Source organism: Phalacrocorax aristotelis, chromosome 1, assembly GCF_949628215.1.
Source record: "Phalacrocorax aristotelis chromosome 1, bGulAri2.1, whole genome shotgun sequence".
Lineage (NCBI taxonomy): Eukaryota > Metazoa > Chordata > Aves > Suliformes > Phalacrocoracidae > Phalacrocorax > Phalacrocorax aristotelis.
The window spans coordinates 131,857,929-131,873,241 of record NC_134276.1 but is presented as its reverse complement, the minus strand read 5'-3'; the positions used below and the strand labels follow the sequence as shown (position 1 = coordinate 131,873,241).

Sequence of the window (15,313 nt, the reverse complement as noted above, 5' to 3'; positions counted from 1 at the left end):
TCAGAGGAAGCATGCTGGAAATCCTGCTCCTCTCCAGAGTTTAGCCACATATCTCAGGTCTGCCAGCTTTCTGACCCTTCAGCCACTTCCATTTGCATAAGCTGGAAACCTCTCTTCTAGCATGTTTAGGACCTAATGAACCTCATTTGGTTCTTCTAAGACACACGCAAAAGGAGATGTTGCTGCTTCCCCCCCCTTTCCCTTGTACACCGGGAGCCAGTGGGCAATGTGCTCAGCAGGAATTGGGGGAGCACACATGCCTTCTCCTGTGCAGAAAAAGCAGCACCTCTTCTCTGCCAGGAGAGAGCCTTGACCGAAGAAGCTCGTAGGCAGTTTCACGGGAGGACAGCTGACACTTTCTTGTTGAAACTTGGCCACACAGCACTCCAAACCAGGGTTAGGCAACCATGTGGCCCCTTGTGCCAGCAACGCCTGTGACATTTTCCTCCAAGTAATTAATGGGTGAAGTAATGACCTCATGCCACACAGCCGAGGGTATGCTTCCTCATGGGGAGGCAAGACCCATGTCCCAAGAAAAATCTCGGACAGGGAAGGAGGCATGAGCACACATTTCTGTTACCTTGAGAGCAAAGCTTTATGCTGCTCTATGCTGGCAGCAGGTGCACCGCTGCCTCTGCACCATCTTCTGAGAGCAAAGGCCACATGCTGCTCAGGTGGTGCCAGCAGCTCCTGTCCACTCTGTCAGCCTCCGCTGGCCATGCACATCCGTTATTTATGCTCTGCCACAACCTTGTGCTGTGCTCTGAGAATGCATAGGTGCTGACCACTGCTTGGACAAGTTTGCCATGCAAATTAATTATGTAGTGAAGGAAAAGGCTCTCTCAGAGGGAGCACAGGGTGATGTTTTGGTTACTAGTGATTTCATCGCTCTGCATTTAGAAGCAGTGGGCAAGAACTGCCCCCACTTCCAAAGGGTAGCTGGGGTGCCTGTTAGCTGATGCGTCTTGTTTCTGTATCTGCTATGAATACATCCAGGAAAGCCCAAGCTATGGAAGATATCAGCCACAACACTTAATGCCGCAGAGCATGAAAGGTGTGTAGCTTGAGTTGCAGTCAGCCTTGGCAGGACAACCAAGGGGAAGAAGCAAGAGACATAGCTTTCTGTGTCTGGCTGCCCAATGTAACAGAGCCTGGGAGTAAGGCCCAACACAGGGAACATCACAGAAGAGCCAGTTTAAAGTAGATATATTTAAGCAAATAACAATTACCCAAATTGTTAAAGAACTCATTGCTCTCAATAAAAGCAGAGAATGGCCTTTGCTAACACAGAGCCTTTCTTAATCTCCTCAGAATTTTCCTGAAGACCTTATCAAATACTTATTGCACATGCAACATTTGCACCTCCTTTTTCTCTCCTCAGTCTGGTTGGGACCTCAGCGTGAGCTGCCTCTGGTGGGCATTGCAGGAGGCTTCACAGCTTTGAGAACTGAACGAGGTGTCGGCCAATCTCTGAGACACTGGCACAGCCTGAAATAAATACAGAAATTAAACATGTTGGTGAGAGAGAAAGGTCTGTGGATGAAACTTGGAAGGCCCCCTCTCTGGATCACGGTCTAGTCTTGTATGAGCCATGTGGGGATAGGTTGGCATCTCAGCAGCTCACTCGCAGGAGCCCTACTCCTCAATGACATTCTTAGCCTTGAGGTTAGGCACTGGGCTTCATGCACAAGAAGAGTTAGAAACATGAAAAAAAAGGATCCTTATAACAAGCTGAGCAGGGAGCCATGTGATCCAGCCAGAAGTGAAAGGTAGATAGAAAAGACAGCAGGGATTGCTGTGTCATGTGACTGGAGGTGTGGAGATTTCCCTTGCCATTTCATTTGGTCAAATTTGGGTGGAATGTCACAGCCCTGCCGAAAAGGTCACAACCTGCTACTCTTGCCAAGTTCAGTGTCCTTTTGCATGTAAAGAAGTGTGAGAGTCACCTGGAAAAAAAAACTTGTAGGAATCTTTACTAATTGAAAAAGTAACCCCAAACCCCAGCCTGCTAAGAAATGCCCAACAGGCTTTCAGTTTCAGTCTCCCAGTCAGCATTGCTTTCCACTTGAGTTCATGGTTGCTAGAGCATTAAAATCGTTAAAACATGATTTGAAGTGGGATAAGACCCTTTGCTGGCGTCTAAATAAATACTTCCGCACTGGATCTGCATGTCATACTTGTTCATGCGTGAAACTAGAGTTTGCACTGGGTTGTGCAAATTTGCTATTCAGTGAGGGGGAGTCAAACATGGCAACTACAGGTAGGAGCAGAAGTGAGAAACACAGAATGAGGAACAACAGTAAAAGCTTGGAGAGACACAGAGGCATGTGGGAGGCAGAGATTTGAACCTGCACCACCAGACTGTGTTCTCTAATACATGGAGAAAAATTCTGCAACCATTTTTTCCAAACTTTCCATGCAGCAAAAAAAATTGTTTGCATTTTATGCTAGTAAACATTAAATTAAATACTGAAAAACATACGCTGCAATTCCCAGCAAAACAGAAATTCCAAGTTTTGCTCAGCTCTACTTAGGAGTTTTGCAACTCTAATTGAGTCAGAAAGCTGCTTTAACTTATTTGCAAGCTTCATTGCTATGGCACCTGAAAAGTCAAGTGGTTTCACAGGAAGCAAAGAATCACCTTAAATATAGCAACTGGAGCCAGCACAGCTTACATGGATTCCCTTTTTGTGACATATCCATCAGACTTCCGATTTTAGATGGCTTGCATGCAGAAAACTCTGTATCACCAATTACAAACAACCTGCAAAATGCTTACCAGCTAAGGCCATCGCCAAACGAAACTCATCCTGCAAAATTCTCAAAACATCTTGAAGACCTTCTTCACCCTGCTCCAACAAAGAAAGTAGTCAGGGTAGAAGGAGCACTGGCACAGAGCAATGCTGCAGGATGCTTGCACTGTGAGAGCTGGGACAGTCCCTTAAGGCCATGCCAGTTCCAGTCTCTCATACTGATGAATGACTAAAATGATATGATGGATGTGCTCAGTTCATCACAGATTAATTTAGATGCTTTTCCTTTTGTGATACATCTGAACAGGGAAAGAAAACAAAGCTGTTTTTCACTTCTGACATTTTCTAGCTGGTTTTTTTCTTAGCTTTCAGTTAACCTCCACCAATGGGTTTGTTTTAAAATGTCAGGCCTTACAACACTGACAGTATTTTATGAAGTAACGAGAGTTTTATATATGGTACAGCTTTAAAAGCTTTAGTTTACTCAAATACCAGACTGAATCTTTAAAAATAGTACACTGTTTGCTTTCCTCCAAGCAAGTGACACCAAGAAGCTCAAAATCCAATAAAATGTACATATGATTTTGATCTTACTGTAAAATATTGGAGGATTGTTTTTCTTTTTTCTCTTAAATTCTATTTTTAGTTCTTGCAATAAAGAATGCTTTGGGTGCAGACAATGTCAGTGCTTGTTCATGCCCTTCCTCTCTTGTATGCTAGGGTAATGGCACTGACATACATCTTTAGGAATACTCTATGGAATATAATACCAAAGCACAGTTGAACTCAAAAAATCCCATCTCTTGTCTGTTTGCATTGTGGAAAAAATGCATGCAGGCAGCTCACAGCAACACCCTTTTCATGTTAGACCCTTCTTCTCTGTTTACTGGCAACAGAAACAGTGCTGCCAACTCTTCCAGGGTTCTCAGAAGATTTAGGTGATTTCCTGCTTAACGCCTAACTACTGGAATCCATAGCAATCACACCACTGGACAGGAATCTCATTTAAAAGATAGGAAATGTTTCTAGGATATAAAAATAAATAGTTTTTCTTCTAGAGAAAAGCTTGAAAGCTCCAATCCAGAGGCTAAAAAGCAAAACTTCAGACAAGCAAACAACTGGGATAATTACTTTTTAATTTTAATTATGTTACATTAACCTTCTGCATCAGAGGCCTAATTCATTACTCTGGATCATAGAAATATGCTAGCAGTTAAGAAGCAGCAAAGCCAGAACTGAGGTAGTAGTGGCACGCTCAGGCGCCTACGGGACATGATTGTTCTCAGTCTTGTCCAAAATGCTTCAGACATCAGTGGAGTGGAGTTCTATATGCATTTCTGAAAAATTCATTAGATTGCTATGAAAATTCTGTATCAAAACCATATATTGTTTCCAAGTAAGCTGGCAGCAAATAAAATTGCCAGACTCACCTTTGTGGCAAATAAGCCTGCCTCCAATTTTCAAAAGCACTGATGGTCCTGACTCCTACAGTATTTTAGCACCAAACCACAATACCAAAAAATCAGGTCCCACAAAAAAGTGTTACCAGCTTCAAAATCATATTTAAAATCATAAAATTCAGTAGTATTTTTAAAATCACATAAAATGTCTGGTTTTGATTTAATTTGGGGTGCTTCCACTTAAAATTCAGCAAAAGAAAAAAATGGGTAGGATTCTTCACTGGTGAAAACCGTCTCTCTGACTTTTAAATAACAACAACAGAGTGTTGGGAATATGAGAAGTAGACATAGAATGCACAGCTCTTTACTCACCTTGTAAGCCAGTCCCCATAAAGCTGGTCTTCCAATAAAGACACATTTTGCTCCCAGTGCCAGTGCTTTTAACACGTCACTTCCTTTTCGTATTCCACCATCTAAATAAACTTCGACTTTGCCTTGCACTGCCTCTACAACCTCAACCAGAGCATCAACCTGCAAAGAAGCATCCATTCTCACCTTGAGCTCAGCTTTTGATTCCAAGAGACAGAGGAGACATTCCAAAGAGATAAGCAGGTATGCAGTACTGTAATAACATACCTTCTCAAAATGTGGCAATGCATCACAAAAGCATCAGGGGAGGTTTAGACTGGATATTAGGAAGAATTTATTTACTGAGAGAGTGGTCAGACATTGGAACAGGCTGCTCAGAGAGGTGGTAGAGTCACCATACCTGGAGGTATTTAAAAGACACGTAGACGTGGCACTTCAGCGCACAGTTTAGGAGACATGGCAGTGTTGGGTTGACAGTTGGACTTGATAAGCCTAGAGGTCTTTTCCAACCTTAATGTTTCTATTGTTCTATGAAAATAGCTCGGCACCAAAAGCTGTAGAATAGAGTGCAGGTCCCTGTTCTGTTTGCCAGATAGTTAATTCCATTTTCCTGTGTTTTGCTAATACAATATTCTTTGCTAGCACTTCTGATAAGTAAAAAGTAACATATTCACTTGCTTTCTGAAAGATTTTAAAAATAAATTTCAATGGAAATAGCTGTCATTAATATCTTACTTTTATGTGAGATAATGATGAATGATACAAATGTTTGTAAAAAGGGCTGATGTCAAACTTCTCCCTGCTACTGTCCAAATTGCCTAAACTTACATTTCGACCTAATCCTGGTGAACACCTGTCAAAAGCCTCCTCAAACCTCATAAAGCAACTATGCAGCATTTAATTTGCTATGTAGTACAGTCAACATAAGATTTCATAGAATCACAGAATCACAGAATGTCTTGAGTTGGAAGGGACCCACAAGGATCATCAAGTCCAACTCCTGTCCCTGCACAGGACAACCCCCAGATTCACCCATGTGTCTGAGGGTGTCCAAGTGCTTCTTGAATACAGTCAGGCTTGGCGCCGTGACTATGTTCTTGAGGAGCCTGTTCCAGTGCTCCATCACCCTCTGGTAGAAGAATCTTTTCCTAATATCCAACCTAAACCTCCCCTGACACATCTTCCTGCCATTCCCTTAGGCCTTATCATTGGTCATCAGAGAGGAGAGATCAGCGCCTGCCCTTCCTCCTCCCCTTGTGAGGAAGCTGTAGACCATGATGAGGTCTGCCCTCAGTCTCCTCTTCTCTAGGCTGAACAAACCAAGTGACTTTAGCTGCTCCTAGTACAGTTTCTCCTCTAAACTCTTCACCAACTTCATGGCCCTCCTCTGGACAGTCTCTAGTAGCTTTATATCCTTAACGTACTGTGGTGCCCAAAACTGCACACAGTACCTGAGGTGAGGCTGCACCAGCGCAGAGCAGAGTGGGACAATCCCCTCCCTCAACCAGCTTCGGTGCAGTGCTTGATGCACCCCAGGACACGGCTAGCCCTCTCGGCTGCCAGGGCACACTGTTGGCTCATGTTCAGCTCGCTGTTGACCAGGACCCCTAGGTCCCTCTCCGCAGAGCTGCTCTCCAGCCTCTCATTCCCCAGTTTCCTCCAGGCTAAGTCTTCTGATTCTCTAAGGTCTTTTCTGTAGAGCACAGTGCAGTGCCAGGGCAGTATCACACAGAGATGCTGGCTCTGATCCCAAAGGCAGTATAATCAGTATCAGGACACTGCACTAGACCTAATTAACTCTGTTTCGCAGGAAACCCAAAGGTCTCTTTTCTGCAGTCTCCTATACTCTTTTGCCTTTTCGTCTTTTTTAAGTAGAGCAGCTACTAAGTAGATTTTTCCAATTAGTCATAATTTTTTTCAGAATTTCAGATGGAAAACTTTCAGGCTGAAATTTTCCAGGAGCTCACCAAGAGCAAGGACCATAGCTTCTGCTGCCAGGTTTGGTATCAGAGGAGTATCAGGGCTGAACTGGGTATCAACTGGTTTGTCTGTGTATGTAAAGAAACTTCTAAGGCAGAAGAGCAGTTTAATAGGGATGGCATTTCCATTATTATGTCTTTAGCATTTAGATTTCTTTTTAATCATTATTGTCAGCCTTGACACAGAATAGAATTCCCTGGTGCCTGTTTTTATTTTACAGAGGAAAACAGAGAAAAGAAAGTCTGTAAGATACTATGCAAGACAGAACTGTAAAAGCAGAACAATTGGAAAAATTGACAGAAGCCAAATTAAAACAGTGAAACACATATGCGCCTAAACAACACGCAATTTCTTTGTACAGATTAAAAAGTGGGGGAATTTTTCTCCAGATAAGTTATCCTTTTTCTGGCTCATAAATTCCCATTTAGACTTGAGTCTGTAAATACGCAAGCAGACCTCTCGCTAAATCCAGCTGCATTGTTTGCGCATGTTTTGGCAGATGTGAACAATGAGAATACATCATGCTCTCATTTGTACATTTTTGGTTCCACACTTCGTTTTATTTTTGCTGCAGTGCGCAAAGAGTACGTGTGCACTGCACCAGCTAATGGAGACATAGGCAGAAACCTTTTACCAACTTAGGCCAGTAGTTTATCTGCAGTTATGTGCATTCAGTGCTGCTTACAGAACCCTCCCAAGAAAGTGAGAAAACACTTCAGTGGGTAGCCCATGCCAAGGCATGCATCATATCAGTTTAAAGCTAAAGTACCTCTGCACACATCCACAGTCATGCAATGAACACACAAGTCCACCAGAAGCCTATATACAAAGACGAGCATAGAGATACCAGGGTTAGCGCAAATGTGCATACAACAAACACAAACGGACAACCGTTTTCTCACTTACAGTGGCAGGTCCTCCATCCAGTTGCCTTCCACCATGATTAGACACAACAATTCCCTGAACTCCATGTCTCACTGCCAGCTCTGCATCTTCTTTTGTCAAGATGCCTTTGATGATGATGGGCAGGTGGGTCAGGCTCCGCAGCCAGTAGATATCATTCCAGGTGACCGAAGGATCCATGCTGTTGGGTGGCAGTCCATACTCAGAATGGTCATCTCCCTACAGCCATAGGACAGAAGGAAACCTCATCTGAGCTGTAACAATAGAGAGGCCAATTGATGTCTTTCCCTGCCCTAGAAAAGATTAATTACACTTGCTAAGAGACATGTTCATCAGCTCTGGAAAGCTCTTTGGAGGAGAACAATTACAGTGGGGATGGAGATCAGTGTCTCTATGGCAGCTGGACTGGGGTTTTGAAGCCAGAACCCAGGCTGGCAGGAGGTCAAGCCAGGATGCTGCAGAACCAGAAGGGGAGAAGATACGCCCTGCGTATAGCAGATGCCAAAGCAGCAGTTACCCGGTGGTTTTTGTCTCATGTGGTACATGCCAGTGCAGTGAATGAAAGGATGGGCTAATTTTACAAACCTCAAAGGCTCCTTCCAAGTTCTTCAGTTTCATGTGGGGTGGAAGGCAGAAACCATTGCGGATATCGTCACGTCTTTTGCCCGTGTAGGGCAGATCTGCGGTGAGGACGAGGGCCTGGAAACCCAAGGCCTCCGCCCGTTGGACCAGCTTCTGGGAAACTGCCCTGTTGCGGTGAATGTAGAGCTGGAACCACTGGAGGCCGCCGGGGGCGGCCGCAGAGATCTCCTCCAGAGTGCAGGTGGAGTATGTGCTGGCAATGTAACAGGTGTTCATCTCTTTGGCCGCTTCAGGAGGTATTGGAAAATAATCAGAATCGAGGTCATTTGAACAGTCCTGTCAGTCATGAGGTACAGAAATTTTTTATATACAGTTTACAGAGAGGACCGAACTCCTGTTTTACTTATATCCTACCAAACATGGCACTCTACCAATTGGCAAATATGCCCCCACGGTTAAAAATGGCTATATTTACCATGCACTGCTGTAGGATCTTGGTTAAGAAAGCAAGAAAGGGAAAGGCAATTTACTAGGTGATGCTTTCATTTTGCAACTATTTTTTAAAAAAGCATGAACTTTATGGCTCTGTCCTCGCAGGAATGCACTGGCAAATGCACTTGGTGTACGCAGAAATACACACAGGAAAAAAGATATTTCCAGGGGTCAGGTCTCCAAACCCACTACAGGATTCGGGAAGAGAGGTTATGCTTTTCTCCAGGGGAGACACTGTTCTTATCAGTAACAAAATTTACAGGCTGAGTCCTATCCACTACCTTTATGTCCTATCTAGAGTCCACAGCACTGAGGACCTGTGTGGTCCTTGGTGTACACCAGGAATGTGTCCACAGTTCCACAGTCTCTGTCTTAATTTTGTAGCAGCCTCCATAGGCCGGTAGCTGGAGAAGTAGAGCAATGTCTATATGGCTTCCCACACACTTTGTGTCTCCAGATTCAAGTGGGTCATCCACAAAAAGGGGTGTCAGGAAGTGGGAAAGGATTTTGCCCTCCAAGCCTGAAGATTTTGCTCAGTTGCACTTCAAGTCATCCTAACAGCTTCTTAAGGCTTTTCCATAAATCCCTTTTTGCTACACAGCAACAAAGCAGAAGAGTACCTCTGGCTGTGCTTTTCTCTCCATCAGGCCATGCTAGCTGGTGGAAGCCAGTAGGGGCGATTCCTACAGGAAAGCTGATTTCAGACTCTAGGACCTTAGTCCTAATGTCCATTGTAGATACGTCCCGCAGCATACGGGGCCGGAAACGAATTCTGTAAGGCAATAAAACCCCTTCAGGATGGTAGCTGTCCAGTGGCTTTTCTGAAGTTTCAGGGAAATCAGGTTTTCATTTACCTATTGCAATGCAGGAATCTGAACCAATAAAGAAAATACCATATAACAAAAGCTCTTTGTCCTTTCTGTTCACTTTTAGAGGTCAATTCAGCCAGTAGTTCAGCCACCTGCACTTTTCATTAATTCTGTACTTCTGCTCACTGGCCACAGTATACCATTTCTGCATTTCCCACTTTAGCTCACCAGCTCTCATTCTCCCACTGCCCATCCCACAGATTCCTTCTACTTGCAGCCCAGTGCCAGGTCTCTGCCTTCCACTCCACCATTCACTGTACATTGTGCCTGCCCTCACTGTCTGCAGCATGTTCCCCAAATCCCATACTACTTACACATAGGCTTCCTACTGTTCATCAAATGCTCCCCATTGCATCTCATTCTATTATAGCCACTCATCCCCTTTCATGTCATGTCATACCATACCATTTGCCTGGACCCTCAGCATCCCTTATGCCTCATACGATCTATGTCATATTCAGACTAGCATCAGAGCATACAGTGTATGTCATTTAGGTAAGTGCCTTTTGCTTGGGGACCACCTTGAAAGGGCAAGGTGTAAGGAATCTTGACTTGTGAAGTCCAAACACTTGCACAAACCTTAGTTTAAAGCCTTCCAGTACAACACCCCTCATTTCCACCTCACGTTACCTTTTATATGCCAGGACATTTTCATCTCGGGTGCTACAGTCATCTGCTCCAGCTGCAAAAAAATCCCAAGCAATCTTGGGTAAATACTTTTTAGCATAAGCTTCGAAGTCTGAAAGACACACCATAGCCATTGCTGAGACAGGATCTGGGAACCTTGAAGAAAATAACAACATGGAGCAGAAATTAGATCCCTGAACTGTCATTCTCTCCTCCAGGGACAATAATGTCACTTAATGCAAACCTTGGACCCATCTGTCTGATAGAAGAGCTGCTGAGAGGTTGTCTCAGACTATCTTGCCATTCATCCTCTCCCCTAGTATAAGGAAAACTTGCAGATACAGCCATAAAAGTAGGAAGAAGCTTGCATCTCTGTGCCTCTCTTTATTCTGTCTTAATGAACAGAAACCCAAAGAGGACATTTTCGGTCCTCTGCTATTTTAAGACACAGCAGTCATGTAATTCTGTCATAAATTCCATCTTAAAACTAGCTGGGTTATTTGTTCCACTAATTCTCCTCAAAGTTTGGCCCAAAACATCATTTGCTGGATTGCCCCTTAGGATGGCTCCCTGACTGAACAATTAGTTATGGAGTGCAGTGATTAAATGCAAGCTCATAAAATCTGGAAGCAAGTAAATACGGAGGCTACATCTAACCTGCTCCAGCATGAACACATTGTAAAACTATGTCCAAACTCTGAGTGCAAGTCACTGTCAAGGCCAGGGCTGTGGAAAAACAATTTTCTACAGCTCTTCATTTCTCTTTTGTAACAAATATCTTCTGGGTGTTTGCATTACATACTGCAGCACTGATACATGCTAAAAAAGGAACATACAAAATTTGGACAAACTATGAGAAAATACTGGCAAAAACCAAATCCCACAACATGAAAAATGGTTCGAAGAACTACCCTCCATCTTTCAGGGAACGGAAGTGGCGTTGTGTGACCCAGATGTCTAATCAAACCAACATAAATGCTGCCTAGCAAATGCCTGCACTTACATGTTTTTCAACCAGCCAGGACTAAAAGCTATGCAAATTAATGTTTTTAGCAAACCATGCCCGTGTGTGAGGAAACATGTACAAAACACAGACAAAACCAATTTGCTATATCGTTTGTTGCAATTACTTCCACAGCTCTGATTAAAATAGGCATTTTGCAAGGCATATAAAAACATGAAGTTTTAAAACAGCTGTGGTTTGGGTCTAATTTTTCCAAAAATGTGCAGGAAGAAGTAAATATCATAATTTTCAGGATTAGCCTCCCACTGCAGATTAGCAGGGGCTGCAAGCTTCACCAAAACCAGTCCCATGTGTCCAATGTTGTACGATTCTGGCACAGATAAGCACATAGGTTACATACACAGATGCACACTGTCAAGCAGCAGACATGGCTATGTCTCACTGACTGACATGCCTGTGCAGACACTTGAAAATTAGTACTTATAATTCTCTGTTAGCAAAGAGATAAAGATGAGGGGCTGATTGGAAGATGAAGAAGTGTGTCTGATTTCTTCAGTATTTTTTTGCGTCCTCTGACAGGCATTAGGTAGCAGGTGGTAAAAGTATCCCAAGCCCTCTCTGTATGCCTTCAAGACATCAAGCGCTGCTGATAGCACAACTCATCTTGTCATATGTCATACATCGTGATATATCGTAACCCACATATCACAACTTCTGCTTTTGCAACCATTAGAAAGGTTAAAGCTGGCAAGCACAAAAAGATAAACCAAGTCCTCTCATGGCAGAATAACGGAGAATTTTAACCCAGGCCCAGTCCTCACTGTCTCCAAATTCAGACATCATTCAGACTTACTTTGGGTTTCAGGAAGAGCTGCAGGATGTGAGATACTCTCCTTCAAGTTTGCCCACAAAGAGGATGTAGAAGAGGTGTTTTCAGTGAGCAGCTGCTGTTTTTTCTGGAGTCAATAAGCAACCACCAGAGATTAAAGCTCAATCCTGCAGTAAACTTTGTACTGTTTGTATAACACTAACTTTGCTTTGCTATCAGATGATTAAAAGCTCCTTTCAAAAACATACATCACCTTGTCAGCAACACCATTGCTTGGGACACAGCACTGGAGCTGTGCTTTTCAGCAGTGGCTGAAGGGAAGCAAAAGTATTTCAGCGGTTTTGACTGAATTCCTAAACTGTTGGTAACTTGCTGCTGAATGTGCTACAAACCCCACCAAAATGGTGATCCACAGAGAGTATGAGTTGTTACAGCCCACAGCTACAGAGCCTTGAATCTTTACCACCATGTGTGGAAGAGACACTTTTCACTTCCTGCAGTATATGAACAAGTCAATTACCCTTTGCTTTCTGCCATTTTTAAAGGGCTATGAGTGCTGTTGTGATCTGGTTGCTCTCCCACTGGGCTTGCAGACAACCTTCCTTTGGCTCCCCACCCAGCCATCTCCCATGAGGACCATGGGTCCTCTCCCTTTCCTGCGCTTGGAGCTGGTGAGACTTCCCTGTGCTTCCTCCATCTCCCCTGCTAAGCATTACAAACTGGGACTGAGGTGCCACCAGATTTACGATGTTGACTTAAATTTGCAAGATATGAAAAGTAAACACTGTACAGTTTTATTTGTCTTTTGATTTTTTAAGACTTTAGGGTTCATGTTTTCAATTTTTCCATGCAAGCATGAGCACTTGAAACTTCGATCTTTTAGTAACTGAAAATTGAGATATTTTTCTCATAAACATGTGATACCAGGTGCAAAGGGTGAGGCAGAAACTTGTGAAAACATTTCCAAAGTTCTACCAGTATTGTTGCCCTCCCAGCCCAAGCAGCCCAGCTGGGGCAGTGAGTGAGCCAAAGAACTGGGAAAGAGCTGGAAGCTGAACAGATCTGCAGCCTCAGGACCTGGTGTCCAAGTGACTGGTCTGATCCAGGACTGCAGATCTGATGTTCCTGACAGCAGAAATCTAGGTCACCAACACCATCTGTGCAGCAGTAGTCAACACCTATTCTTTTCTTAGATGTATTCACATGACCCTGCCCAAACTCTACCAAGCATGATAGTCTATACTATCACCTTTTGAAGCTTTTTTAAATTCAGCCTTCAGAGCTCATTATCTGCCAACAGCACTGTGAAGCTAGCTTCTGGCATCTGGCTACAGCTACACGTGTCATGAACGAGACAAGGTGTGCACACTTAGCGTGCCCGTGAGCGCCTCGGTTCACTTTCCTGCCCAGGACAACCCGTGGAGCAGAAAGCCTTCAGGTCACTTCTGCAGAGAAGAGCAAAGTGCCATCCCTATCTGCACACAACGAAGTGCATCCCTGGGAAGCGAAGGAAAAGCCTGACCTCATTCTCCCTCCACTAGATGTCAGCTTTGGGTCATATATATCAATCTGTGCTGGCAATAACAACCGAAAAAAAAAAAATCTGTTCCTGATGGCCTGCCAGGCACTACGGCCTTAAAACTGATATGATCACATCACAAGAGTGCCTGATAATATGTTTGGAAATCTTAATTCCCTGTGTTTTATTCTTAACATTTTCTGGTGCACAGCATAGCAATAAATGCAGCGACATCTGGTCTGGCCTGATCTTCATTTCAGCTTACAAGTTATCTGCAGGGTCCTCTGTCATATTTCTCATTATGCTGATCTCAGTATGCGCCTATTTTGGGGAGGCACATCGCAGCCAACTCATCTAATGATAAAGTTTATGGTTTCATGGTTATCATAATTTTACATTAATTAAAAATAGTCTGTGACTACTGTATTTTGGATCAGGAGAGGGGGAAAAATCTCTGCTTTTGTGCTGTGGCTTTGCATCTAGATATTTTGTCTTCCTCCAGCAATGGACTCAGTTCAAAGAAGCAGTGACTTCTTGTCCTGTAAGTAGTATTTTCTCTGATAGTAGTTAGGCTTCTGATTTAGCTATGAAGCTCTAAAGTTCTAAGGAAATAAAAAGTTGCCACAGAGGTAATACCTTTTATTAGAGCCCTTGCTATATACTTGAAAAAAATGGACAAGTTTTAAATTTCTGGAGCTCTTCTATTGGAGTACAATAAAAGACTTGAAAAGACTCTCTAAAAACGTTGCAGGAAACCTTTCTGCCTTCTTTTGAGATGTGAAGAAAATACTCACCCATCTCGTCCTTGCAGGTAGAATGTCAAGCAGTAAACAGCCAAAGCTTCATTTTTGCACAAATCTGCACAGCTGGGGTTTTGCAGTTGCTTACTTTTCAATACTAACACAGTCAAAGGCTCATGAGTCCAAACACAAAGATCCTGTGTAAATCTGTGCTCCAGTTCCTATTACAGTCACGATGCTCATTACTCCAGTTGGTTATATTTGTTTGCTTTTCACAGATGGCAAATTGCCATGGGTCAAGCTGATATCTATCTCACTGATGCATCCACTAGTGGTGGGTTCAGTCTGGGACTTTACAACACTTCGGTGAAGAATCTGGTGAACTCTAAGCAATGTAAATAACTCAGATCACGTAACAGTTTGTATACTGTCACCACTGGTTTTCCTTATCAAATGTCTTTCTTGGGCATGTGCCCCATGTTTGGAAGGAAAACTCTTTCCTTGCGGGTAAATCATGCAAGAAAGTTTTCCCAAAATTAAGTATTCAAATAGCCTTCTCTCTATTATAGGTGGAGATGGCAACAAATCTTATATTTAACATTGCATAACATTTTCAATTATAAGATCCAGTTTTCAGTTGCTTCTAATTTTGTCATATTTTAATCATTCTAGGCTGAAATTTTCCATCCTTCATCTCTATGTTGGGTTGATTTTTTGGGGGAACATTTCACTGAAAGCCAGTCAGCAACTTCCAAGAATGAGGTTACTGAAAAATACGGTGGTTGACCCATGCTGAAAATGTCTTGCATTGGTTTCACTGCAGTTCAGTGCTTCATGCAGGAGCTTGAAATTAGCAGGGGATGATCTCTGGGGGCATCAGCCTATACTTGCTGGCCATATGAAAAACCAGCCACATCTGACCTAGCTGTAAATCACTGCTCTGTGCTTGCACATGCTCACCAGAGCTGTCGAAATCCAGATGTTATCTTTACTGAAAATTTGCCTAGTGCATATCATGCTTCTGCCCACGGCCACAGGAACTCAGAAAGCCCCAAATATAAGAGGGTAGAGAGCTGGCTGCCCCCCAGTCTCCTAACCCCCATGCCACCTGTGCTTGGATTCAGCCTTAAACATCACTGGTAGGTAGAAGAAAGAGAAAAATAATGGCTCAAAAGATGAGCTGCAGGATAGCACCTAGGGACAGGCAGGGCAGGATGTGCAGAGGCAACAAGGTCAGAGACAGAGAAGATGGGAGTAAAACAGGACAGGGACTTGCTGGGATGAGG

At 43.4% G+C, this 15,313-nt stretch overlaps 1 protein-coding gene across 1 annotated transcript; it reads right to left on the bottom strand.

Moving 5' to 3' along the window:
* Positions 1–1,189: 1,189 nt before the first annotated feature.
* HAO2 (hydroxyacid oxidase 2) lies at positions 1,190–11,895 on the bottom strand. Its single transcript, XM_075108355.1, has 8 exons — positions 11,793–11,895; positions 9,979–10,131; positions 9,100–9,251; positions 7,991–8,274; positions 7,409–7,624; positions 4,526–4,684; positions 2,780–2,849; positions 1,190–1,488 (listed from the first exon to the last, which is right to left on the bottom strand). Exons 2-8 carry the CDS (start codon positions 10,107–10,109, stop codon positions 1,433–1,435), a joined length of 1,068 nt encoding a protein of 355 aa, XP_074964456.1. The 5' UTR covers positions 10,110–10,131; positions 11,793–11,895; the 3' UTR covers positions 1,190–1,432.
* Positions 11,896–15,313: the final 3,418 nt, after the last annotated feature.